This window comes from Phalacrocorax carbo, chromosome 30 (genome assembly GCF_963921805.1).
Source record: "Phalacrocorax carbo chromosome 30, bPhaCar2.1, whole genome shotgun sequence".
Taxonomy (NCBI): domain Eukaryota; kingdom Metazoa; phylum Chordata; class Aves; order Suliformes; family Phalacrocoracidae; genus Phalacrocorax; species Phalacrocorax carbo.
This window is the reverse complement of record NC_087542.1, coordinates 654,100-680,104: the sequence shown is the minus strand read 5'-3', so window position 1 is coordinate 680,104 and position 26,005 is coordinate 654,100. Positions and strand designations below refer to the sequence as shown.

Sequence of the window (26,005 nt, the reverse complement as noted above, 5' to 3'; positions counted from 1 at the left end):
CAGGGCTTGGTGCAGCCGTACAGGGCTTGGTGCAGCCCTTGGGCACATGTTTTCCTCCTGAGAAGGGCGGAAGTAACGTGGGAGAAGGGGAATTAAAGCTAAAACTGCAAGCACAGCCTTATGTCGCGTCTTTTTTTGGCAGAGATCCTCCTTTTTCTAGCTGAAAAGCTGAGGATGAGCCTAAAAAATGAGGAACAGCAGCGCCACACCCTTCCCCACGTCGCTGGCTCACAGGTGCTGCCACCCTCACCACAGGCTGAGGGCAGGGGTGAGTCAGGGACAGCCCTGGCTCTGCCACGGGATCGTATGGCGACAGGGACGGCGTGGGGACAGGGATGGGGCTGCTCCCTGCCCCACCAGCTCAGATGGACACCTTGGTGCATACCAGACCGTGCGTCTTTATTTAGAAGCGCCGACTGCTCTCGCCGGGAGCCGGCAAAGCACCGGCGTGGCACCAGCACAGCAGCTTCAGTTGGTAGAGGGTCTGCAGGGGAGGAAGAGAGCGCGTTAAGAAGAGGGGTGGCCGCACACGGATCCCCAACACCCGGCAGGGACAGAGCGTGCGCCACCCCGCAATCCTCCGAGCCACCCCCCGGCACTTACTTGGCCCATTCCACGTTGAGGATCAGGTGGTCGTAGCCAAATCCAGAGACCCCAGCGATAGCCCGGGCCGCATCCTCCCGGCGGTGGAAGCTGATGAAGGCAAAACCCTGGGGTGGGAGGAAAGCGAGAGGGTGAGAGGAAGCAGGGGCGTCTCGTCCTCAGCCCCCCTAAAGGGGAAAAATCCCTCTGTGCCCACCTTGGACTGCCCGGTGGTCTTGTCCTTGGCTAAATAGATCCTAGAGATGGAGCCGAAGGGCCGGAACAGCTCCTGGAGATCAGTCTCACGCGTGTCCTCGGACAGGTTGGTGACACGGATGGTGGCGTTGTCGTCGGCTGGAGGTGGGGAAGGATGAGGAAGGTCAAGGCTGCCGGTGGGACCGTGGCCAGAGCCAGCACGTGCTGTACAGGACACCACGGAGGCCCAGGGCGGGTGGGGAGTGGGGAGGTTCCCCCTACCCCAAGGACAGGCCTAACTTACCCCTGCGGTTGGGCTGCATGGACTCCCCGCGACGGCTGGCTCCGTCTCGCAGGCTGGGAGGGACGTACTTGCCCGTCTTGCTTTGCTGAGCCTGCACTGGCTCCGGCTCTGAGGGCAGGAAAGGTGACAGGCAGGAGGTGAAGCTGCTTGCAGCTGCAGGCAGACACTGACCCTCCCTTTGCCCCCCAGCTCAGGATAAAGGGGTGCCGTACCTCCGGGCAGCTTCTCCTTCTCGCCTGTGGACAGCCCCAACTGCTCAGCCAATTCCTTCTGCATCGGCCCCAAGGTGTCCTTGTAGGGACAGCGGGTGGTCCAGTGGTCACCCTTGCAGATACGGCATGACACGATCTTCTGCCCCTTCAACTTGTTCATAGGATCCTCCTCCTCCTGGCAGTTCAGGTCCTGGGGAACAGGGAGACTCCTGAGTCCCGCGGGATCCACCACACGCCCAGGCACAGCCTCACCAGGGGCTCCCCACCAGCCCACGAGCGCCCACTGTGCCTGACCCACCTCCTTGCTGGTGATGAAGGTCATGAAGACATCATCGCTCACAGTGGTGGTGGCCACGTTCGGTCCAGGAGCATCAAACTCTGAATTGCCAAATTTCTTCCAGTTCTGGGGAAAAAAAGGGGTGGAAAAAGGGGGGCTCACTCGCACGGCACCCAAGCAATTGCTGAACATAGAGGACAGGAAGCCAGCGGGGAGGGAAATGCTCCCCACTGAGGGGTTGTTGGGAGATGGAGGAGGAACAGACACAAGTGGAGGGACTGGGAGATGAAGTGGTTCCTGCTGGAGCGCAGCTTTCCCTCCCAGCAGAAGGAACGCAGTCCTCCCCTCACCCTTCCTGCAGGAGATGCTCACCTTCCGACGGGCCACCGCCTTGGAGGCCTTCCTGGTTTCGATGCGGAAGGTGCGGATGATCTGTAAGGATGCAAAAGAACCGATCAATGCAGGACGAGGGGTGGCACACATGCCTCCACCCCTCGCATGCCAAGCCTGGGGCTGTCCAAAGCAGCAGAGTGGGAACGGGGCAATGACAGGACATCCCTGCCAACGCTCAGCTGTCTGGTGCTGCCTGACAGTGCAGGCAGGGATCAGCCCCTGCACCAGAGCAAAGCTGAGGGCTCTGGGAGGGGAGAAAGAAAGCTCAGCAGCGGGATGAAGCTGAAATGGCAACCTGGGATGCGCTGCTCACCTTTACTTTGCGCCCATCCTCTTCCTCACGATACTCTGTGATGGTTTTGATGTTCCCGTTGATGAGCTCTTTTGGGGATGGCAGTGGGCCTGTGTGGAGAGGGGACAGTGAGACAGCGTTCGCCGTGGTGGAGGTGGCAGGAAAAGAAACCCCCAGCCTCCAGCCCAGCTCTCACCTCCCTTCAGCAGCTCGGCCTCAGCGCTCAGGCTGCCCCCCAGCACCCCTGGCAGGGGGATGTCCTTCAGCAGCTCGCTGGTGATGCATTTGTCTGCAGGAAGACAAGGGGAGTCACCTCTTTGCTTGGAATGAGCCTGGCAGAAGGGGAAGGAGCCCTGTGCCCTGGCACAGTCTCTCCCTGCAGGGAGGAGGTGCTCTGCTCTCTCCCCCAAGCAAGGGAAAGGCCAAAGAACCATTACATCGTAGCTGCTCCAACCCCCTGGGCTTCCTCAGCCCCTGGAATGGGTGGAACAAGGGCAGTGAGAGGAGTCCTACTCCTTGTCCCACATCAGGCATGCTCTGCTCACAAGGATCAGACTCGGAGAAGAGCCTAGGAACCAGTTTTGAGCCCTGGACAAAGAGCAGGCAAATCTCTGGGCTGTTTTAGGAACAGCAGCTGCTCTTTTTCTCCAGAAGAACTCTCTGGTTACCAGCACGAGGAACAACAGGAGAAAAATGGGGAGGAAACCGGCCTGCGGCAGGTGAGGCAGGAGTCACTCACCGTCCTCTCCACCCTCCTCTTCCACCTGGTCGGCCCAGCTGGGCTTTGAGCTGTGGAGAGAGCAGAGCTTTAAATCTGCTGCCTCCACGCCAGGCCCCCTGTCCCTTGACCCGGGGACTCTACTGCCCCTTGGCCCGGGGCCCCGGCCAGGATGTCCTCTTCACCCTAGGCCACCCCAGCGCTCCCCCTCAGTGCTCCTGCCGCGCTCGGGCCCCAGCACCTCCGCTCCCTTCCCCTCACCACCACAGCCACCCTCCCCGCCCCAGGCCCCGCACCCGGGTCCTGCCATGCCCATGCCCCGCTCCCCACAAGGCCCTCCTCCCCTGCGGCCCCGCTTCATGAGCCAAGCCCCAGCCCGACGCTCGGCCCCCCTCCAGACCGCCCCCCGCGGGCCCCAGGCCCAGCCCCGTCCCCTCACTCGTAGTCGCCGGTCGGCATCGCGCTCCCACCGCCCTCACGAACAGCTACCGGAAGGAGGCGCCGCACTTCCGGCGGCGCCGCGCCACTTCCGGCGTACGAGGCGGAATGGGCGGGGCACAGCGGACCGCGCTGCATGCCGGGAGGCTGTTGCTAAGCAACGCCTCCGTGTCCCCCGCAGGGCCGAGGCCTACACTAGGCCCAGAGAGAGGAAATTGGGGCGGGGCGAGGGGATTATAATTTATAGGAGAGATTTATTTGAAGAAATATTACAACATATAAAAACTACATAAAGTATCAATTCCCACTTGTACAAAGCGGCCGATTATTTTCAATACAATGCGGCATAAAAACAGGGAGCGGGGCCCCAGGGCAGGGCCAGGACCGGGGGTCCCACAGGGCTCTGCCAGGGGCCAGGGGTCCCAGGGTGGTAGTGGAGTTTGACCATCACAGACAGCGGCAGAGGGCAGCCGGGAGACAGACACGAGCAGGGCCTGGGGGGGACGGGCCACAGCAGGTCCCCACGGCCGGGAGTTAAAAACAAAACAAAACAAAAAAAAAAATCAAATAAAACAAACAAACAAAAAAGGGGTTAAAATAACTCAGTGCATGTTTGGGAGTCCTGGTGCCAGAGGAGAGGCCGCACGTCAGTCGGCGCTTTCCACAGTCTCCATCTTCTCCAGGGCGCTGGTCTCTGGGGAGAGAGGAGGGGGTGACACCACCATACCCCAACCCAGAAGGGGCAGGATGGGCCCCTGCAAACCCCAGCCCTAAACCAGGACTCCCCGAGGGAGGGATGATGCCAGGGACGGTGTTTCCAACGCCCCCTGCCCACAGCGCCGGGAGGTGATGGCGGCGGCTCCCAGCGTGGCACCTACCTGCCGTGTCTTCTCTCAGCTTCGCCAACACACACGACTTGATCTCCAGCCCGATGGCTTTGGCTAGAGGAGGAGGCACTGCGTTACCGACCTGCGACAGAGGGAGGGTTACGCTGGGCACCGGCTCCGCCACGCCGATGGATGCCACCGGTGAGGGGTTTGCCGCCGGCAAAGTGGCCATCGCTCACCTGTCTGTGCTTGTCAAGGATGTTCCCGAAGAGGCGATAAGTATCGGGGAAACCCTGGGAGCGGGCACACTCCCTCACACTCACCACCCGGTGCTGCTCCGGGTGCAGCACCCGACCCTACGGCACCAAATAAAGACAACGGTAGGGACCGTGGCAGCCATTTGGTGGGGTTGTCGGCACCACCTTGCCCTTCGTGGCGGAGGGGATGGATCTGGCGGCACCCACCTGCTTGCCCATGGGCTCAGGGTTGGTGACGGTGGTGCTGAAGAAACCATCCCACTCCAGGCGTCCGTAGAGCCCAGCCCAGTGGTTGTGCCGGTTGCCGGTATGGGGCAAGCACCAGGGGATGAGGGTGTTGAATTGCCGGTCCGCAGGGTCGCAAGGCTTGCCTGGGAAGATGGAGAGGGTGAGGAGGCGGGTGGACAGGCAGCCACGGGCGTTTCTGGGGAGGCAGCACCTACCTTCGGCACAAGAGCAGACCCCCCGCAGCGCCCCAGAGCTGCTGCGGCCATTCTTCTTCTCGTGGTGCGTGTACCGCAGCTTGCGCGTGGTCGTGCCGTCCGACAGCCGCACCTCGATGTTGGGCAGGTCACGCCAATCGGAACCGGGGGCCAAGGGGATGTGTCTCATCCGGGCTGCGACGAGGGCGCTCATGTCCTGCCAACGACAAGCCCGCTGTCACTGCTGGGGATGCAGAGAGACACCCATCCTCTCTCCAGGGAAGGCTGGGGGAGAAGGGTAAGTCCCAGCAGCTGCACCAGCCTCCTGTTTGGCTAAGTTAACCAGGGAGGGCTTGGGGACAGTCCCTCTTACCCCACCTCACATCCAACCTGCCCTCGTCCCCATCTTGGGTCTGGGGGTGGGTCCAAGAGCAGCCCGGCCCCACACTGAGACCCTGGCCATCCACACCTTGCAGATATGGTCCCTGAGGATGGGCTGATACTGGGAGCCCCGGATCTGCCGCTGGAACCAGGACTGGGGCTCCCCATTGTAGGAGATCTCCAAGGCAGAGGCACCGTTCCTGATCTCCGGCAGGTCGGACATGGTGTCCCGCACGGTGATGGTGCGGAAGGGGCCGGAATATGTCCTGGGAGGAAGGAGGAAGCCGTGAGCAGCCAAAACCTCGTGCTCATCAGCCCCGGTGTGGCTCCAAAGGCTCACCGGGTGATATTGCTAACGAACTTCTTGTCGTCCACCACGACACTCAGCTGACAGGCACGGGGCGCGAACACGTGCAAAGGCTCGGGGAACATGGGCAGCTTCTCGCCGGGAGCTGCGGCAAGGACGATAGCTCTCCGCCGCGTTTGGGCCACACCGTACTGGCCAGCCTGGGAAGGAAGGAACAAATCCTGAAGGCGCTGGAGTTTCCCCATCCAGTTTGTGCTGGGAACGTCCCCCAAGCCACGCAGGGAAGCCAAGGAGCAATGCAGCCAACCGCTCCTTCGGAGAAGATGGTTCATGGCAGAGCTGGGTGAGTGGAGAAGGGTTTTCACCCCAGTTAAATGTCCCGGGGTCACCCAACACCCTACCTGTAGGACCCCGAAGGTGCACTGGTAACCCATGCGGACAAGGCAGCGCAGAGTGAGCTTCAGCACCATGGAACGCTTGAAGGACACAAAGTTCCTGACGTTCTCCAGAAGGAAGAACCGCGGTCTGTAGTAGTCGCAGTAGCTGCAAGGAGGGAGAGGGACACACAGGTAAGGACAAAACAACATTTGAGGTGGGGGTCCACAACCCAGTGCAGCTCCTCGCCACCTGCCCTGGTCACCTGAGGAAGGAGACCACCAGGGAGTTCTTGAACTTTGAGTAGGTGCGGGAGTTGAAGCGGTTCATGCCGCTGAAGCCCTGGCACGGGGGACCACCGCACAGCATCTCCACATCCCCCTTCTGCGGCAGCTTCTGCCCCAGCGAGTTGGTCTTCTCGCCGGACATGACCAGCTTCAGCAGGACGTTGCAATCCTCCGTGAAGACGGTAGTGCCGGGATTGTTCAGTCGGAAAGCCTGGGCGGCCGGTTCCCACATCTCGATGGCCCAGAGCGTCTCTGACACTCCTGGGGAGACAAAGTGGAGGGTCTTGAGCCTGTGCAGAGGAGCAGAGCGCTGGCTCGCACTCCCTGATCCGGCACGTGCTGAAACACAACTGCCAGCTTGGAGGAACCGAGTGGCCAGCACCGATGCCCGTCTCCCCATGGGCTCTGCTCATCACCCCACTGCTGTCCCCGCTCTGCCGCTCACCTGCCTGGTGGAAGCCCTCAGACAGCCCTCCGCAGCCAGAGAAGACATCCAAGGTCCGCAGCTTGGGGACCTTCAGCTCGGCCGGCTCCTGCTCGCTCTGCTCGCAGCTCACCGACGACTTCCCTTTGCCTTTGCCTGCGAACAGAGCCACGCTCACATCAAAAGGCAAAGTCATTTCCTCCTCTTAGTGCTTACAAGGCAAATTCTTCTCCCCCTCCTCCGCAGCAGTTAAAACATCAGCTTCAAGCACCTTTCTGCCCCTTAATTGTTTCACCGCCGCTGCCAGAATACACCCTTGCATTTGGAAGGGAAGCCTCTCGTCTTTCCCCCTTTCCATCCAACAGCCCGTGGGCGCAGGCAGAGTTTCTGAGGGTCAGATGGGTGCAGCGATAACTCACAGGGCAGCTCCCTGAGTTGGGAGCAGGGTACAAAGCCTTATGCTACGGAGCAGCCAGGCCCTGGCAAAAGGCTGGCAAGTGAAAGGCTTTGAGATCTCTCAGGGACCAGGTGGTCTCACTGCAAGGCTTATTTTGAAAAGATTAGGTGCCTTAAAAACAGAGCTGCAGACCACATTGCTGCATCCTGTCAGAGCATCGAAGCAAGGAGGGGAGCACAGAAACATCTGGTCGGCGGCACGTTTTATCTCCGCTCGGCAGCGTGTAACGGCAGACGCAAACCGGTTCACCCACCCGAGCCCTCTCCCCGCAAGCAGACATACCTTTCCCTTTCCCCTTCCCCTTCCCTTTATTGCCAGAGCTCCGAGCATGGTTGGGAGGATCTTCAAAGCTCTTAGTTTTTGCATTGTAAGCCTGGGGAAAAGGAAAAGTTTGGGACACTTGAACACAAAGAGCTTCTCTAGCTCAGGAACAGCGGAGGCATTGCCAACACCCCATCGGAGCTGCAAAACCCAAGGGCAGGGCAGAGGCGCAGCAGCCCTGGAGCCCACAGAGGGTCCATCGCCTCCCTCTCCATTGCTTCAGGGAGCTGGGGCAGCCGCCCGAGGGTCTCAATTTGTCCCCTCAGCTCCATAGGGATCAAACTGCTCCAGCCAGCTCCTGGTGACGTTCAGATTAAAGCTTCCTTCACATCCGAGGTTTAGTCCCCAGGAGGTTGTAATAAGCTACAAATCCTCACTCTGCACAACAGCTCCTCTGTGCAAAACGCACCCGGAGAGGCAGAACAGCCTGTGCCGACAGGCAGAGGTCGATGCGCCTGCTCTGCTCGGTCCCTGAGGGGTTGGCAGACCCAGGGACACAGCCAGACCCCCTCGAACCTCAAATCCCTCACCTCCAAGAAGTAGAAGCGGTCGAGCCCACCAGCGGAGTAGTCCTGGATGCTCTCCGTCAGATCCTCCCCGTACACCACCGTGCAACGGCCCTGCACGGCACGGAAGTCGACCGTCGCCTCCTCGTCGCTCCAGTACAGGAGATTGATGTCTGCATGGTAGCTGGCTTTCATGGACTTGTGCGTGTTCTCGGGTCTGCAGGGAAAAAGCACCCGCATCAGGGAAATGTTTCCGGCAACATTCTCACCCCAGTCCAGCCTCCGGCGCTCACACCGCTCCGTTTCCCCGGAGAGAGGAGGGTTTGTTTCCTCCGGCTGCGCACGTTTGCTGGCATGGCCTGGGCACAGCACTAAAGGGATGATTTGTTTCATACCAAAGAGAGGGTTTTTTTAGGGGGTTCTCTTAAGAGGAAGGAGGGGGAATTAGCACCGGAGCTGGTAAGTGAATTTAAAGGCAAAGAGATCTGAAGCGAGGAGGCTCAAAACAGAGTCTGAGTGTCAGCACGTTGCTCCTCGCTGCCAAGACTCTTCACACACATCCCTCCATGGTGTAGGGGAGATGACTAAGAGCCTGCAAATATTTGGGTAAACACCCACACCCTGGGACGGTGCTGGCGGTGCAGCTCGGCACCGGGTCTGAGCCCAGCCCACCGCGGCGGTAAGCCCCTTCAAGCAGTGCCCACGATGCACCGACCGACCACGCCACGATGCTCGAGGCACCTGGCTCGACCGTTTGCCAACGGTGCGGAGCTTTTCCCAGCACCCGAGGTCTCAGGGGGTTCTGCACCCCCATAACGCGGACCCCAGCAGCGCTGTTCACCTGTAAAACTTGCAGATGCGCAGTTTGATGTCGGCCTCGTTGGGTTTGCCGTTGCTGCGGATGTTGCAGAAGATCTCTTTGATGCGGCCAACGCGGTAAGGATCGGGGGCATCCAGGTTGCTGCCCTTGATGTACTCTGAGTACTTGCGGTAGTGCTCTGGGTGCAGCTCCTCATCCACCGCCTCCTTTTTGGGGCGCTTGGCTGGGCTGGCAGGTTTCATGCTGGGGAGAAGGGGAGGGAAGGAGGTTGGGGTTTCCTTTCCCCCCCCAAAAAAAAACCTAGCAGCACAGAGGATCCTCTTCCCACGTCGCTGCCTAGCCTGCCTGCTTCCCCCTCTTCTGCTCTCCTTGGGGCAAGGTGGGCACCAAGCCTCCCGCTCCACAGCACAGGCATTTTACAGCCCGACCATCACATAATCACACTGCAAACCAAGGTGCTGCCCCAGCCCTCTTCCCAAAGAGGTTTGCCACCTCTCCTCTAGTAATTACAGGCAGCAGGCAGGGTCTTGTTTCACCTTTCATCTACCCAGGCTCGCCCTTTTGAGGAAAAAGCGATGCACAAAAGGATACCAATTCATCTGTCAAAACACAGTAGCTCAGCGACCGGGATCGTCTGCTCAGGGAGAAGTCGCTGAGTTTAATGACGAGAGGTGAAATTACAGTCACCTTTATTTCTAAGCTAAGCTTTTGGAAACTAGGGTGGGTAGGCACTTCGTTTACAGGTGGGATTCACTACCCAGAGGATGTTTTCTGCTACCAAAAGCTTGACCAAAGAGCATCCTGAGAAGCGCTTACAGCCCCCCGCAAGCACCAACCTGAAGGTGAAGGCTTCTGGCAGGAGGTAGACGCCATCGCCCACCCTGTACTGCACTCCGTTCTTGGTGGCCATGGCGTAGAACATCTTCCCATCCCCTTCTTCCAGGGGCTCAGCCACTTTGGGTATCTCCTTGTGCCTTACCTCATCCAGGCGCGTGCAGCTCATGCAGAACCTGTGGGAAAAGGGGGACAGCAGAGCGCAGCGATGGGGACCCTGCTGAGACCAGCTGCGGTGGTGCTGGGAGCCGAGAGGCTCCTGCTGCCCATTTTGAGCAGAGTGGATCCCAAAAGCACCTGCCCTGCACATGCTCACTTGTATTTATTGTCTTCCGTGGGCTGAGTTTTCGGCGGGGACTCGAATCGAGCATATTCCTGGTCGTACCACATCTGATAAAAGTAAGTTCTCCCGTCGTCTTCCACCATCTTGATCTCCATGTCCAGCCCGCCCTGCTAGGAGAGAGGTGTTTGCAGGGATCGGTGCCGCTGCCTGCGCCGTGCCTGGCCCGCGCCACCCGGGGTTTGCAGGGCTGTCACCCACCTCCATGGACCAGTTCTCTGAGGGCGCCTTGTAGATCACTTTGACTTTGCCATGGATGTAGGAGAGCTGCATGTCCTCACACTCATCCACCAAGAAGAGCTCCAGGGGGTCAGAGGTAGCCCCCAGGACAGTGTCCGAGCCGGGGCAGAACCAGTGCGCGTGGAACATCTGGCCACTGCTGTCCTCCCACATGGCTGTCACCCTGAGGGGGAAGGAGCCAGGGTTATGGGGCACCAGGAAAGGGCTGAGCTGCTCCGAGCCTTGCCAGAGCTGGAGACTCCCCAGACAGCAGCCCAGCCGAGCGGGGAGAGCAATCGGGGCTCCCCCACGCACATCCACCCCAGCACCTTCAGGGCCATGACACCAACCTGGCGAGGTAGAGGGGCTTGGTGGGATCATCGGGGCTGACAGAGACACAGTCTCCCACCTCCAGGGTCTCCGAGTCAATGCAGACCCTCTGGTAGTAGTCCTTCTTCCCATCGCTCTGCAGAAGCAGGGGGACAGCGGAGAGCACTGTAAATCCCCACGCTGGCGAGCGACGCAGCCCCCTTCGTAGCCCAAGCTGCCACCCCAGCCCCGGCAGCGGGAGGGGAGCAGGGTCCTGCCCGGCCTCACCTTGATGGGCTCCCCGACCCAGGAGATACGGCTCTTGTTCTGCTTCTTCTTCCTGCCCTGCAGCATCTTCTTGGGCGATGGCATCTCGGGGATGTTGTCATCCACCTCCTCATCCTCATCAGCTTCCCGGACAGCCAGGTTGGGACACCTGGGGACACAGGGACTGTCACTGCAGCAGGGCACAGCACAGGGATCACGTCCCCTCTCTCCAGAAGTGGGGAGGGCTTTGGCGGGAGACATCGCTGCCGGGGTGGGCGCACCTCCTCTGCAAACAAGCCTGCTTACTCCGTCCGCTGCCCCCAAACTTCACCATGTTCTGGCAAGCCTTGCACTTCCCACACTCGGGCTGCTGGCAGACCTGGAGCAGGGAGAGGGGACAAGCTGAGCACGCGCAGATGCAGCAAAAATGACCCCAGCAGGAGGAAGAGGGACTGAGGGGAGCTCAGCAGCCTTGGGAAATCGCTCCCTTGCCCCCAGGGGAGCGACCCCAGATGGGGACATTCAGGTAGGACGCAGGGGATGGCAGGGGATCAGGTCACTTTGGATCACAGAATCCCAGACTGGTGGGGGCTGGCAGGGACCCCTGGAGCTCACCCCGTCCCACCCCTGTGTGAGCAGGCACCCCCAGAGCAGGGGCACAGGGCCGCGTCCAGGCGGGGGGTGAATGTCTCCAGGGAGGGGACCCCACAGCCTCTCTGGGCAGCCTGTGCCCCTGCTCTGGCACCCGCACAGGGAAGGGGTTTGGCCTCATGTTCAGGTGGAACTTCCCGTGTTCCAGCTTGTGCCCGTGGCCCCTTGGCCTGGCGTTGGGCACCACTGGAAAGAGCCCGGCCCCATCCCCCTGACACCCACCCTTCAGATATTTATGAGCACTGATGAGACCCCCCTCAGCCTTCTCTTCTCCAGGCTGAACAAGCTCAGGTCTCTCAGCCTTTCATGGAATCACAGAATCATTAAGGCTGGAAAAGACCTCGAGGATCATCAAGTCCAACCCCAACCCAACCCCCCCCAGGCCTCGTAAACCACGTCCCCAAGGGCCATGTCTGCATGTTGTCTGAACCCCCCAGGGCTGGCGACTCCCCCACCTCTCTGGGCAGCCTGTGCCAGTCCCTGACCGCTCTGGCAGTAAAGACATTGTTCCTAATATCCCATCTAAACCTTTTCTGATTAAACTTTCCTCCCACGGGAGATGCTCCAGCCCCTGACCATCTCCGTAGCTCTCCGCTGGCCTCTCCCCAGCAGTTCCCTCTCCTTCTTGACCTGGGGGGCCCAGAGCTGGGCGCAGCCCCCCAGATGTGGCCTCAGCGGGGCAGAGCAGAGGGGGAGGAGAACCTCCCTCGCCCTGCCGCCCACGCTCCTTTCCGTGCCCCCCAGGTACCGCTGGCCTCCTCGGCCCCACGGGCCCGGTGCTGGCTCGGGGTCACCTCGCTGCCCCCCAGCACCCCCAGCCCTTCCCAGCAGAGCCGCTCTCCAGCAGGTCCCCCCAGCCTGTGCCGGTGCGGGGGGTCGCCCCTCCCCAGGGCAGGACCCCACGCTTGCTCTCGCTGCGGTCCCTGAGGCTCCCCCGGGCCCAGCTCTCCAGCCTGTCCCGCTCTCGCTGGGGGCCGGCACAGCCCCCCGCCGCATCAGCCGCCCCTCCCGGCTTGGGACCGCCAGCGAGGATGATGAGGGGACGCTCCGCCCCTTCGTCCAGGGCACCGATGGATGCGTTGCCCAGGGCTGGAGCCAGCGCAGACCCCTGGGGGGCACCGCTAGTGAGGGGCCTCCAGCCAGACCCTGCCCCGTTGCTCACGACCCTCGGAGCTCTGTGGTTCAGCCAGGTCTGAACCCCCCTCGCTGTCCTCCCACCTAACCACAATTCTGAGGCTTATTATCTATGAGGATGTTACAGGAGACAGTGTCAAAAGCCTTGCTGAAGTTGAGGCAAACAGCATCCACTGCTCTCCCTTCATCTACCCAGCCCGTCATACCATCACAGAAGGCTGTCAGGTTGGTCAAGCATGATCTCCCCTTGGTGAATCCATGTTGACTACTTCTGATAAACTTGTATTCCTCAACACGCCAGCCCCCATTACCTCGCAAACGCCGCAGCGCCGGCGCTTCATGGCGTTCTCCTTGTCATCTTCTTTCTCGTCCTTTTCGATCTGCTCCGAGAAGAAGGTGTCGAAGATGAGGTACACCAGCTTGGTGGTGGTGGCTTTGGTGGGACCCTTGTCCTTGTCTATTTTGGTGGGGTGCCGGATGGCCTGCCGCCTGACAGCTCTCCTGTGACCAAGGTGAGAGCGGTGAGAGGGGACTCTGTGCCTTGTACCGCTGACAGCTACAGCCACGATGAACAGCCTGGCCCAAGGAGGGTCCCCAGGGAACAGTGCTCTCCCCAGGGTACCCAACAGCTGAGGACCACAGCAGGATACCCCAACAGGCACCCAGGAGTGTCCCGTGGCTGGCACGGGGTCCTGAAGGGATGCTACATCAGGACAAGGAGCAAAGACAGGCTCCGGGCACCCAACCCAGTGTCCTTCCTCCCTCAGGACAGCACTAGGCAGAGGGTCTTCCCAGTTTTGGGAGGATTTTTCCTCCAATCTCCCAGTGCTGCTCATGCCTCTGAGCCTAAATCCTCAGGTCATCCCAGCTGGGAACAAGCAAAAGGCTTTTCCTGGAAGGTTCCCCTGTGCAAAGCCGATGGGGACCCAACCCGACGGGCTCCTCCTGGGATGCTGCAAAGCCAAGTGCCCCCCAAAGAGAGCATCTACGTGGGGACAGGGAGCTCACCTCTTCCCCAGGGTGACTCCAGCCAGCTTGATCAAGTCCCTCATGCAGGGCGTGATGAGGACGGGGGGTTCGTCGCTGTCCCCGGCTTCGTCGTAGCTTTCCACCTGCTCCACCACGAACTGGGCGTGCCGCAGGAGCGAGTCCTCTGTGAAGCGGTTGAAGTTCAGCCCCGCGGGAGGTACGGTGGTCTGCGAGGAGTCGGGGGGGCTTGGTTAGGGAAAGGGTGGCCGCACAACACCCACCCCCCAGATACCGCCGCCATCGGATTTTCACCTCGATTTTATTGAGCAGATCCTCATAGCTGACATCGCAGTTGTTCTGCAGGAACTCGACGACGATTTTGCTCATGTAGATCTTCTCTTGCATGAGGGCAAAGATGGGAGCGTACTCCTCGCTGGGCTCCATCAGGATATAATCCGCGAAGGCTGCGGCGGAGAGATCGTGGTGGGCAGTTAAATATCAGGGAGTTTAGTGATATTTAAGGATGAACTAGGTCTGCGGTGAGCGGGTCCTGGGGAGGGGAAGACCAGCCCTTCCACGCTGCTACCACAACCTAAGCGTGTGGGGAAGCTCTACCACAAGCCAGGACCTGCGGTCACTCAGCTATCACCACCAAAGCGAGAGGGGAGTGGGGACGTGAGGTGGGGCACGCTATCCACACACTAGCCTTTTATTTTTGCTGTTACCTAATTAGAAAGCAAAGACAATCCCGTGGTTTTTGCTGTCACTACAAACTCCATTTGCTGATGCACAGGAGAGTTAAGTCCTCCTCTGATATCACCAGGTTATTGGAAGGGTTCCTTGCAGAAATGGTGAAGGGAAAAAGCTTTTAAATCCCCAGATATCAGCCTTCTTCCCCCAATTTGGCTACAGAGTGAAAAAGCCAACTGGGACACAGAGCCAAGGGCTGGCCAGGCCTGGGCATTCCTCCAAGACCTTTCTCAACACAAACCTGTCCAAAAAGCCCGGGGAGCGAGCAAGAAAGCAACAGAGCCCTGCAACGGGGGCCAAGAGGTCGAGAGCAAAGAGAAAGCTCCCTCCGAGAGTGACGCTGACCCGTCCCTGCATTGCGCCAGCAGCTTCCCACAGAGGAGAGACCGGAGAACAGATCCTGCCTGGGAAGGGCCGGCAGGGAGACACCCCCCTCCAGCCACCTTGCTCGTCCCAACTCCATGCAGGGCACTGCTGGCAGCTGCGAGCTCAGCAGGAGGTTTTATATGCATTTAACATAAGCCTGGGTGCTGCTGAGCTAAATAAACCCAGACCCGAGCTTTGGCACGGTCCTCCACCTTGCCATGTGCTTAACGGTGCAAGTTCCTGGCAGCAGCAAAATCCACGAACCCAAATAAAGCTCTTTCACCAGCCAGACACGCAGCAGAGACTTAAATCCCAAGGCAGGCACGCTCCCCAAGCCCGACCTCCCCCATCCTTGCTCACCCACCTGTGGTGAAGCCGATCAAAGCCTTCTCCCCTCCGTCAAACCCCGTGATCCACCAGGCATTTATGGGTCCCAACTTCTTGGCTCTCACCCCACCTGAAAGTGAGAAAACACCAATTTCAGTCTTCGGTGCCCAAAAAACCCACAGAGCTCTGGGTGACAGAGCACCACCCGGACCCTACTTCATTTTGCACGTGGTGATGAGCTCAAATTCAAAGCGACAAGCGCAGCTCTCAGGGCTCCTCTGCATCCAACTCACCATCCAGACAAGGGTTGTCGTCGTAGATGGGCTTCACGGCACCGCTGAAATACAACTCGATGTTCCTCTCGATCAGGCCAGTGTCAAAGGGGCACAAGTGACCTCGCTTGTCGTAGACGCTGGCGAGGGACAGAAGCGGTAGTTGGATGCGTTGTCTCGCGGAGTTTGCAAATTCCACGGGTTTTTATAGCCTGCTTTCCCCATATCTCACCTAAACGAGGTGACTTTGTGCTGCGGCAGGTCCTCGTAGCTCTCAAAGCCATCTTCGTTAGCGTCAAAGAGGGACAAGCGCTCATCCGTCAGCATTTCTGGCTCATCCAGCTGAACGAGGGAGAGAGGAGGACGCTTAACCAACGCTCCCGTTAGCGCGACAGCTCTCCCTGGAGCCGGAGAAGGAGCATTAAATCCCTTACGGCATCATCAGGATCCCCTTGGAAGAATTTGAGGTCGGGATCGTCGAGGTACTGTCTGCAGTCGACGCACTTGGGAGGGGTTGTCTGCAAGACAGGGAGGATGGCATTGGCTTTTCTCTCCCCCCTCGAGCTTCAGCCCACGCTCATGCTCAAAGCTCCTGCCCTAAACAGTCTGTTTTTAAAGCATCCGGGCAGCAAAACAGCAGCCACTGCCGTTGCTACAAAAGCAGCCCAAGCTCATGTAGGCTGTGCTGCTGCCCACCTTCCTCAACAGGGTTGATTTTTGGAAGCTGCAAGGCCTGGAAATAGCTTTACCTTTCCTTTAGGGAAGTCCAGCCCCACTTTGGCAGAGTAAAAAACATTTAAAAAGCCCCCCAAAATGCTGAGATGGAAGAAGAGGAACTTACTTTAGCAGGTGTTGTAGTTTTAACCTGAGTAATTTCATCTTTTATCTCCGACCTGGGTGTAAGAAAACACAAAGGGATGAAGACGCAGAGCAGCGTAACGTCATCGTCCCCGCGCTAAGGAGGCCACGGCGGAGGGAAACGGGCACCAACGGGTGCCGACCCAAAGCAGGGAACGCTCTCCTTCCTCCTTACCCTTCTTTGGTTTCGATTTTAATCCTTTTCTCATCTTGTTCCTTGAGGGAGAAACAAAGGGGTGTAAGGGGGGGGCTGGAGAGCACGATGGTCTCCAGGACAACACGCTCAAACCCAGCGTGGCAGCGACCCGGCAAAGCAGCCGGCCAAGGCCTCGGCTGCCAACGGTGCCGGCACACACCTTCTCCTCCAGCTCTTCTTCCTCCTTCTCCACGCTCATCACCTCCTGCTTCACCTCCCCGTTCACCTCCTCCGATTTCCGTTTGTTGGACCTGCCGGTTTTTAAACACAACGGATCAATCCGAGGGCCCCAACGCCCCAAGGGTTTGGCGGGGATGAGGAGCTCTCCCAGCACCGGCAGGAGCGGGGCTCCCCGGGAAGCACCCGGCAGGACCCAAGGCCGGGCTTATTGGGAACCACAAGTTTTGGGATCCAACCCATCAGCCCCGGACAGCAGAGAGAGGAAGAAGAGGGTGAAGGCTCCTAAGGGACGCGGTAAAGGAGGTGCAGGTCCCAGCCCTGCCGCCATACCGACCCTTTGGAGAACATGGTTAGGATGGTCGGCTGCCGGCCGGAGCTCCGAGTGACCCGGGAACTGGCGGGAGACTCTGTTAAGAAGATGACGAAGGATTGCGTTATCCACGGGGACCCACTGTCCTTCCCCTCCCGCCACACCCTGTGGGGCTGGGACCACCGTGGGCAACAGCACCCCTCTCCCTGCACCCCATCATCCCGGAGCAAGGCAAGGTGACCCCAAAACCCTTCCCGGGGCGACCTCTGCTCTCAAACCCTCCAGGAATCATCGTGCTCCCACTTGGTATTTAATAGTAATAAATAATTTAATTTAAGCGTGTCAGAAAAGAGGATGGAAAACCAAGTCGCTCCCGGTGCCGCGGTTACTTTTGCTTTCCCCGTTGGATCGGCTCCTCCTGGCCTTGCGTGCCCGCGGCATGGGGACTGACGAAGAAGAGGAAGAACAGGCGGCTGCTTCCTCCATCTCCATCGCGCTGTCTTCTTCCCCATCGGGTCCTGCTCGCTCCGAGTCCTCGTCGCTCCCGTAGGCGCCGTTTTTGGAGCACCCGTTGGATGCCTGCAGCAGCGTCGCCGCGTCCCCATTCTCCGCCGAGAGCTCTTGGTGGAGCAGGGCTTTCACCTTGGCCAGGTACCTCTCCTGGGAGGGAAGAGCATCGGTTAAACTGCCCGGCTCTGGTGAGCGGCGCCGCCAAGGAGCCGGCACAACCCAACCCGTTGGCTCGCCAAAACTCAGGGTCTCACCTCCGACAGCTCCTCACAGTGGAGTTTGGCTTCGAGCTCGCTCAGCTGGTTCTGGACGTCGGCTTGGAGGAAGCCATGGATAAGGCTCAGCTTCTCCTTGACGCACTCCTGCGGGGACGGAGGGGACGGCGTGGGGCGGGCGGCGGTGACGCTCCCCGCGGGGCTCGGCGGAGCGGTGTCTCCGTAGGCGGTTGGGCTGAGCCGAACCGCCTGTCGCTCCGAACCCGGGCGCCGCTCACCCAGCTCGCGGGGACCCTCCTGATAGGAAGTGACGGCGGTTTCCATATGACAACGGACAGCGCCGACACCGGGACTACGACCTCACCGGGTCCAGGGAGCTGGGCCAGCAAGGGAGAGGGGGTCTCACTCGGCCAGCCCACCGCACCGTCCCTCTCCCACCCCCCCAACCCCATGCTGGGGGTCTCTGGACCCCCCCATCCTCGCAACGCCGCGGCAGCACACAAACAAGAGGCTTGGGAGCACCGATGAATCGCGGTCCCCTGCTTGGCACTGGCATCCAGGGGCCGGCTCCGGAGCCCCGCTGACTCCCACCGCTGCGAGCCGGAGCATCCCAAGCCTGATGGCAGCGCCCAATGCGGGACCGGCGGTGACGGTGTGGGACGGCGGCGCCCAAATCGGAGCCAAGGGCAGGTGGAAACGCTGCTCCTGGCGATCCAGGGACACTCACCTTCTCGGTCAGGCTGTCTTCATCCCTCTCCAAGTCCTGCAGCCTGCAAGAGAAGAGCATTGGGGGTCAGACCGCGCATCGCCGCCACTCAACAAGGTTACCAGGAAACACCAACGGGCAGGGACATCCGGGACGGACCCCAGAATCGCCTCGACGGCTCCAGGAACAGCACCCGGCGAAGGAGCGGCGCAGGCTGCGACCGCAACGAGGGGCCGAACTCCTTCGGAGCGAGAGGGATGCTCGGCTTCCAGGCAGGGAATAAGGGGGGGCCAGTAACGGGATGCCGGTGGCCAAGGGACCCCCCAAGGGGGCCATGGGGGCTCGCCGCCCACCCATGCCCTGCCCTGGCGTGGAGATGGCAAAAAAAACACAGGGGAGAAGCCACGTGTCGTCTTCCCACGGCGCCAGCAGCACAAAGCGGCGATGGAGGGTGGGGGGAAGCGGCCGGCGCTGCCCCTGCGCGGCGGAGACAGCCCCCAGCCCCGCGGCGAAGGGACGGCGAGGAGGAAACCACCATCCCCGCCGCCGCTGCCGGGGGCTCGGCGTGACCCTGGGGCGCTCCCCCCGCCGGGGTTCACTGCTGCTCTCCCGCCAAAACGGGGAGCCCGTCTGCCAGACCAGGGCCATGCGGCCGCCCCCCGGGAACACTTCCGTCTGCCGGGACATGGGACGGGACCCCTCCGGTGCCACCGGCGTGTCCGGCACCGGCTCCGTTCACTCCCATCTCACCTCCAGCCGCCGCTTTTTTGGCTTCCTGCCCCCACACCGCTGCTACTTCCTTCAAGCCAGGGCCACCGGGGAGGGAGAGGGGTCCCCACCGCCACCCCCCACAAAAACCAGGAGGGCAATAAATCCCGTCCCGTCATCAGCACCTGGGTTTGAGGACGGCCATGCAGCCGGAGCTCCGGCGGAGACCAACGGGCGGCGGACGGGGAAAGGTCGGGGCGCGCCAAGGCTGTGCCGCGCGGCCGCCGCACCGGAAGAGGGGTAGCCGAACCGGAGAACGGCTCGGCGGCGGCCGGCAAGAGCGCGGGCCCCCCCCTTCCCACCGGCTAGGGGATGCCGGGAGGCGAGCGGAAGGGACAATAGCCGGCGGGGAATACGACGCAGGAAACGCCAACCCCTCCATGTGCCCTCCCCGCTGCCGGCGGCGGAGCGAGAGCTGGGGGGGGACGCAGCGACGGTGCCGGATCCCTCCGGAGCGAGGAGGGGGATGGCTCGAAACCCCCCATCTCAGGGGAAGGAAAGGTCCCCGCTGCACCTCGCTTCCGCCCCTCCCCAGGAAGGGATTTCCGTGCCCCCCCCCCCACACCGGAGAAAGGTGGGGGGCCACCCGGGGTCTCCCCCACGTTCACTCGCTGCCCCGAGCGGCAGCGCGGGGACAAAGCCGCGCGGGGGCAAGGCCGGGTGTTCCCACCGCCACGTGGGGCCCGGCTGTGGGGCAGATGCACCCTGACAGCCCCACCCAGGGAGCCCCCACCACGTCCCCCCTCCAGCTGGGGGTCAGGTCTGCCCCGTGGGGCAGAGGGGGCTGCGGGGACCCACGTGCGGTGCGGTGCTGAGCCGTGGTGGGGCTCGGCAGGGTGCTGGGGGGCCACAGAGCGCAGTGCTGGGGGGTGCGGTGAGCATGGCGGGGGTCAGGGTGGTGCTGGGGGTCCGGGCGGTGCTGGGGGGGGGTCTACACGATGCATGGGGGACCAGTGCACTGTACTGGGGGTGTCAGGGCAGTGCTGGGGGGTCCACGCGACGCAGCGGGGGGGGCAGGACATTGGACCGCGGGGGTCAATGTGGGGTTGGGGGGGTCAGCGCAAGGCATGGGAAAGGGGGGAGGGCGTCGGGGCAGGGCCGGGGTGCTCAGTGCGCTGCACGGGGGGTGTTGGTGCGCTGCACGGGGGGTTTGGGGGGTCAGCGCAGTGCCGAGGGTCAACGCAATGCATGGGGGGTGTCAGGGCTGTGCAGCAGGTTGTGCCGATGCCGTGCTGGGGGGTGCAGCGCAATGTATGGGGGGGGAGGGGGGGGAGCTGTGCACAGCATTGCAAAAAGGGGGCGCAGTGCTGGGGTCCCCACGCTGCATGGGGTGCAAAACTGGGGGGTCGAGTGCAGTGTGATGCTGGGAGGGGGCGGCAGGGCAAGGCTGGCCTGGGGGAGCGGGCTGTCGGCACAGCGCTGGCCTCCCCACCCTGCGCGGGGGGGGTCAGGGCAGGGCAGTATTGGGGGGTGCCAGTGCGGTGCTGGCGGGGTCAGAGGAACACAGTGCACTGCTGGGGGGGTCAGAGCAACACAGGGTGATGCTGGGGGGTCCAGGGCAGTCCTGGGGGTGGGATGGGGGTGTCAGTGCATTGCTGGGGGGTCACAGCAGTCCAGGGCAATGCTGGGGGGCTGTCAGGGCAGTCCTGGGGGGGTCAGGACAATGCAGGGCAATTCTGGGGGTGGGCGGGGGTGTCAGAGCAGTCCTGGGGGGGGGGGGCTTCCAGGGCAATGCAGTGCAATACAGGGGGAGGGGTGGGCAGTACAGTGCTATTCTGGGGGTGTGTGGGGGACCAGGGAATGCAGTGCAGTGCTGGGGGGGTCAGCGCAGTCCTGGGGGTGTCAGTGTAATGCTGGGGAGGGGGGGCACTGCAGGGCAGTGCCAAAGTCAGGGTGCCAGTGCAGGGCAACAGAGTGCAATGTCAGAGGGCTGTCAGCCCTGTCTGGGGGGTCAGTGCAGCGCTGGGGGGGTCAGAGCAATGCAGTGCAATGGTGGGGGGCTGTCAGTGCAGTGCTGGGGGGTCAGGGCAATGCAGGGCAATGGTGGGGGCTGTCAGTGCAGTGCTGAGGGGGGTCAGGGCAATGCAGTGCAATGGTGGGGGGCTGACAGTGCAGTGCTGGGGGGTCAGGGCAATGCAGGGCAATGGTGGGGGGCTGTCAGTGCAGTGCTGGGGGGGTCAGAGCAATGCAGGGCAATGGTGGGGGGCTGTCAGTGCAGTGCTGGGGGGTCAGGGCAATGCAGGGCAATGGTGGGGGGCTGTCAGTGCAGTGCTGAGGGGGTCAGAGCAATGCAGTGCAACGGTGGGGGGCTGTCAGTGCAGTGCTGGGGGGGGTCAGAGCAATGCAGTGCAATGGTGGGGGCTGTCAGTGCAGTGCTGGGGGGGTCAGAGCAATGCAGTGCAATGGTGGGGGGCTGACAGTGCAGTGCTGGGGGGTCAGGGCAATGCAGGGCAATGGTGGGGGGCTGTCAGTGCAGTGCTGGGGGGGTCAGAGCAATGCAGGGCAATGGTGGGGGGCTGTCAGTGCAGTGCTGGGGGGTCAGGGCAATGCAGGGCAATGGTGGGGGGCTGTCAGTGCAGTGCTGAGGGGGTCAGAGCAATGCAGTGCAACGGTGGGGGGCTGTCAGTGCAGTGCTGGGGGGGGTCAGAGCAATGCAGTGCAATGGTGGGGGCTGTCAGTGCAGTGCTGGGGGGGTCAGAGCAATGCAGTGCAATGGTGGGGGGCTGTCAGTGCAGTGCTGAGGGGGTCAGAGCAATGCAGGGCAATGGTGGGGGGCTGTCAGTGCAGTGCTGGGGGGGTCAGAGCAATGCAGGGCAATGGTGGGGGCTGTCAGTGCAGTGCTGGGGGGTCAGGGCAATGCAGGGCAATGGTGGGGGCTGTCAGTGCAGTGCTGTGGGGGTCAGAGCAATGCAGGGCAATGGTGGGGGCTGTCAGTGCAGTGCTGGGGGGGTCAGAGCAATGCAGGGCAATGGTGGGGGGCTGTCAGTGCAGTGCTGGGGGGGTCAGAGCAATGCAGGGCAATGGTGGGGGCTGTCAGTGCAGTGCTGGGGGGGTCAGAGCAATGCAGGGCAATGGTGGGGGCTGTCAGTGCAGTGCTGGGGGGGTCAGAGCAATGCAGGGCAATGGTGGGGGCTGTCAGTGCAGTGCTGGGGGGTCAGGGCAATGCAGGGCAATGGTGGGGGCTGTCAGTGCAGTGCTGTGGGGGTCAGAGCAATGCAGTGCAACGGTGGGGGGCTGTCAGTGCAGTGCTGGGGGGGGTCAGAGCAATGCAGGGCAATGGTGGGGGGCTGTCAGTGCAGTGCTGGGGGGGTCAGAGCAATGCAGGGCAATGGTGGGGGCTGTCAGTGCAGTGCTGGGGGGGTCAGGGCAATGCAGGGCAATGGTGGGGGGCTGTCAGTGCAGTGCTGGGGGGGTCAGGGCAAAGCAGGGCAATGGTGGGGGGCTGTCAGTGCAGTGCTGAGGTGGTCAGAGCAATGCAGGGCAATGGTGGGGGGCTGTCAGTGCAGTGCTGAGGGGGTCAGAGCAATGCAGGGCAATGGTGGGGGGCTGTCAGTGCAGTGCTGAGGGGGTCAGAGCAATGCAGGGCAATGGTGGGGGGCTGTCAGTGCAGTGCTGAGGGGGTCAGAGCAATGCAGGGCAATGGTGGGGGCTGTCAGTGCAGTGCTGTGGGGGTCAGAGCAATGCAGGGCAATGGTGGGGGGCTGTCAGTGCAGTGCTGTGGGGGTCAGAGCAATGCAGGGCAATGGTGGGGGGCTGTCAGTGCAGTGCTGGGGGGGTCAGAGCAATGCAGGGCAATGGTGGGGGGCTGTCAGTACAGTGCTGAGGTGGTCAGAGCAATGCAGGGCAATGGTGGGGGCTGTCAGTGCAGTGCTGAGGTGGTCAGAGCAATGCAGGGCAATGGTGGGGGGCTGTCAGTGCAGTGCTGGGAGGGTCAGAGCAATGCAGGGCAATGGTGGGCGGCTGTCAGTGCAGTGCTGGGGGGGTCAGGGCAATGGTGGGGGGCTGTCAGTGCAGTGCTGGGGGGTCAGGGCAATGCAGGGCAATGGCGGGGGGCTGTCACTGCAGTGCTGGGGGGGTCAGGGCAATGCAGGGCAATGGTGGGGGGCTGTCAGTGCAGTGCTGGGGGGGTCAGAGCAATGCAGGGCAATGGTGGGGGGCTGTCAGTGCAGTGCTGAGGGGGTCAGAGCAATGCAGGGCAATGGTGGGGGGCTGTCAGTGCAGTGCTGGGGGGGTCAGGGCAATGCAGGGCAATGGTGGGGGGCTGTAAGTGCAGTGCTGGGGGGGTCAGAGCAATGCAGGGCAATGGTGGGGGGCTGTAAGTGCAGTGCTGGGGGGGTCAGGGCAATGCAGGGCAATGGTGGGGGCTGTCAGTGCAGTGCTGGGGGGGTCAGAGCAATGCAGGGCAATGGTGGGGGGCTGTCAGTGCAGTGCTGGGGGGGTCAGAGCAATGCAGGGCAATGGTGGGGGGCTGTCAGTGCAGTGCTGGGGGTGTCAGAGCAATGCAGGGCAATGGTGGGGGGCTGTCAGTGCAGTGCTGGGGGGGTCAGGGCAATGCAGGGGGGCTGTCAGTGCAGTGCTGGGGGGGTCAGGGCAATGCAGGGCAATGGTGGGGGGCTGTCAGTGCAGTGCTGGGGGGGTCAGGGCAATGCAGGGGGGCTGTCAGTGCAGTGCTGGGGGGGTCAGAGCAATGCAGGGCAATGGTGGGGGGCTGTCAGTGCAGTGCTGAGGGGGTCAGAGCAATGCAGGGCAATGGTGGGGGGCTGTCAGTGCAGTGCTGAGGTGGTCAGAGCAATGCAGGGCAATGGTGGGGGGCTGTCAGTGCAGTTGCTGGGGGGGTCAGAGCAATGCAGGGCAATGGTGGGGGGCTGTCAGTGCAGTGCTGTGGGGGTCAGAGCAATGCAGGGCAATGGTGGGGGGCTGTCAGTGCAGTGCTGGGGGGGTCAGGGCAATGCAGGGCAATGGTGGGGGGCTGTCAGTGCAGTGCTGGGGGGGTCAGGGCAATGCAGGGCAATGGTGGGGGGCTGTCAGTGCAGTGCTGGGGGGGTCAGAGCAATGCAGGGCAATGGTGGGGGGCTGTCAGTGCAGTGCTGAGGTGGTCAGAGCAATGCAGGGCAATGGTGGGGGGCTGTCAGTGCAGTGCTGGGGGGGTCAGAGCAATGCAGGGCAATGGTGGGGGGCTGTCAGTGCAGTGCTGGGGGGGTCAGAGCAATGCAGGGCAATGGTGGGGGGCTGTCAGTGCAGTGCTGGGGGGGTCAGAGCAATGCAGGGCAATGGTGGGGGGCTGTCAGTGCAGTGCTGGGGGGTCAGGGCAATGCAGGGCAATGGTGGGGGGCTGTCAGTGCAGTGCTGGGGGGGTCAGAGCAATGCAGGGCAATGGTGGGGGGCTGTCAGTGCAGTGCTGGGGGGTCAGAGCAATGCAGGGCAATGGTGGGGGGCTGTCAGTGCAGTGCTGGGGGGGTCAGGGCAATGCAGGGCAATGGTGGGGGGCTGTCAGTGCAGTGCTGGGGGGGTCAGAGCAATGCAGGGCAATGGTGGGGGGCTGTCAGTGCAGTGCTGGGGGGGTCAGAGCAATGCAGGGCAATGGTGGGGGGCTGTCAGTGCAGTGCTGGGGGGTCAGGGCAATGCAGGGCAATGGTGGGGGGCTGTCAGTGCAGTGCTGGGGGGGTCAGGGCAATGCAGGGCAATGGTGGGGGCTGTCAGTGCAGTGCTGGGGGGCGTCAGAGCAATGCAGTGCAATACGGGGGGCTGTCAGTGCAGTGCTGGGGGGGTCAGAGCAATGCAGGGCAATGGTGGGGGCTGTCAGTGCAGTGCTGGGGGGCGTCAGAGCAATGCAGGGCAATGATGGGGGGCTGTCAGTGCAGTGCTGGGGGGGTCAGAGCAATGCAGGGCAATGGTGGGGGGCTGTCAGTGCAGTGCTGGGGGGGTCAGGGCAATGCAGGGCAATGGTGGGGGGCTGTCAGTGCAGTGCTGTGGGGGTCAGAGCAATGCAGTGGTGGGGGGCTGTCAGTGCAGTGCTGGGGGGGTCAGAGCAATGCAGGGCAATGGTGGGGGGCTGTCAGTGCAGTGCTGGGGGGGTCAGAGCAATGCAGTGGTGGGGGGCTGTCAGTGCAGTGCTGGGAGCAAGGGGGTGTCAGCCCAGTCCTGGGCGGGTGTCGGTGCGCTGGCCGGGGGTGTCAACGCAGTCCCGGCGGGGTGTGTCACCCCAGTTCCGGGGGGGCTGTCAGCGCAGGGCAGGGCACCGCAATGCTGGGTGACTGTCAGGGCAATGCAGTGCCGGGGCGGCGGAGGGGGGGCGGCCGGGGCAGTGCGCTGCGGTGCGGGAGGGGAGGGGGCGGGATAGGTGCGGTGCGGGGGGGGCTGTCAGTTCGGTACCGGAGGGGGGAGGGGGTGTGCAGTGCAGCCCGGGACCAGGCACCGCCGGGACCGGGAAGGGAGGTGGGGGGGTGGGTGAGTGGGAAGGGGCGCTGCCGGTGCCGGGGACTCACCGTCGGCGCAGCTCGGCGGGCAGCGGGGCCGGGGGCAGCGGGGCGGCCCGGGCCGGCATCGGGGCGGCGGCGGCGGCGGGAGCGGCGGGGCCGGGCGGCGGATTCGCGCGGAAACCAGCGGCGGGGGCGGGGCGGCGCCGGGCGAGACCATACCGGCGGGGGGGGGGAGGGCGGGAGAGACCATTCCGCCGTGGCGGGGAGGGGGGGGAAGCACAGACCATTCTGGACCGGGCGCGGGGGGGAGGCTCCTCCCGGGGGCGGGCAGAGCCGGGGGACCCCCCACCCCACCCCGGGCGGAGGGGGGCCGCGGGCCCGGGCCGGTACCTGTCCGTGGGTGGCGGGAGCGGGGCGGCCCCGGGAGACGCGGCCCGGAGGGGCCGGGCCGGGCCGGGCCGGGCCGGGCGGGAGGGGCCGCCTCAGGGGGGACCGTACCACTGCGGGTCGGGGGGGGGGGCCTGACGGGCCGTACCACTGCGGGGTGGGACTGTACCACTGAGGGGAGGGGGGTGCGATGGGCCGTACCACTGAGAGACGGGGAGGACAC

General features: G+C 62.5%; 2 protein-coding genes across 7 annotated transcripts; both read right to left on the bottom strand.

Moving 5' to 3' along the window:
* Positions 1–378: 378 nt before the first annotated feature.
* On the bottom strand, positions 379–3,516 carry EIF3G (eukaryotic translation initiation factor 3 subunit G). Its single transcript, XM_064475618.1, has 11 exons — positions 3,413–3,516; positions 2,995–3,044; positions 2,452–2,544; positions 2,277–2,365; positions 1,943–2,002; positions 1,592–1,696; positions 1,294–1,483; positions 1,082–1,189; positions 800–936; positions 604–710; positions 379–484 (listed from the first exon to the last, which is right to left on the bottom strand). Exons 1-11 carry the CDS (start codon positions 3,430–3,432, stop codon positions 469–471), a joined length of 975 nt encoding a protein of 324 aa, XP_064331688.1. The 5' UTR covers positions 3,433–3,516; the 3' UTR covers positions 379–468.
* A 129-nt stretch (positions 3,517–3,645) lies between these two features.
* Positions 3,646–25,759, bottom strand: DNMT1 (DNA methyltransferase 1). Of its 6 annotated transcripts, none has more exons than XM_064475612.1 (35): positions 25,462–25,759; positions 18,230–18,272; positions 17,781–17,879; positions 17,542–17,649; positions 17,167–17,437; positions 16,802–16,874; positions 16,448–16,538; positions 16,267–16,307; positions 16,075–16,126; positions 15,668–15,751; positions 15,466–15,575; positions 15,255–15,373; positions 14,999–15,091; positions 13,831–13,982; positions 13,558–13,745; positions 12,861–13,050; positions 11,046–11,143; positions 10,786–10,933; positions 10,539–10,654; positions 10,171–10,372; positions 9,946–10,082; positions 9,632–9,805; positions 8,817–9,038; positions 8,000–8,192; positions 7,431–7,521; positions 6,713–6,847; positions 6,246–6,528; positions 6,007–6,148; positions 5,639–5,805; positions 5,387–5,564; positions 4,939–5,134; positions 4,703–4,866; positions 4,478–4,594; positions 4,290–4,380; positions 3,646–4,105 (listed from the first exon to the last, which is right to left on the bottom strand). In XM_064475612.1, exons 1-35 carry the CDS (start codon positions 25,680–25,682, stop codon positions 4,059–4,061), a joined length of 4,836 nt encoding a protein of 1,611 aa, XP_064331682.1. In that variant the 5' UTR covers positions 25,683–25,759; the 3' UTR covers positions 3,646–4,058. The 6 variants fall into 6 exon arrangements, with proteins under 6 accessions (XP_064331682.1, XP_064331679.1, XP_064331680.1 ...); XM_064475609.1 differs by lacking the exon at positions 25,462–25,759 and adding an exon at positions 19,102–19,278; XM_064475610.1 differs by lacking the exon at positions 25,462–25,759 and adding an exon at positions 19,102–19,277 and having other exon boundaries at positions 9,946–10,079.
* Positions 25,760–26,005: the final 246 nt, after the last annotated feature.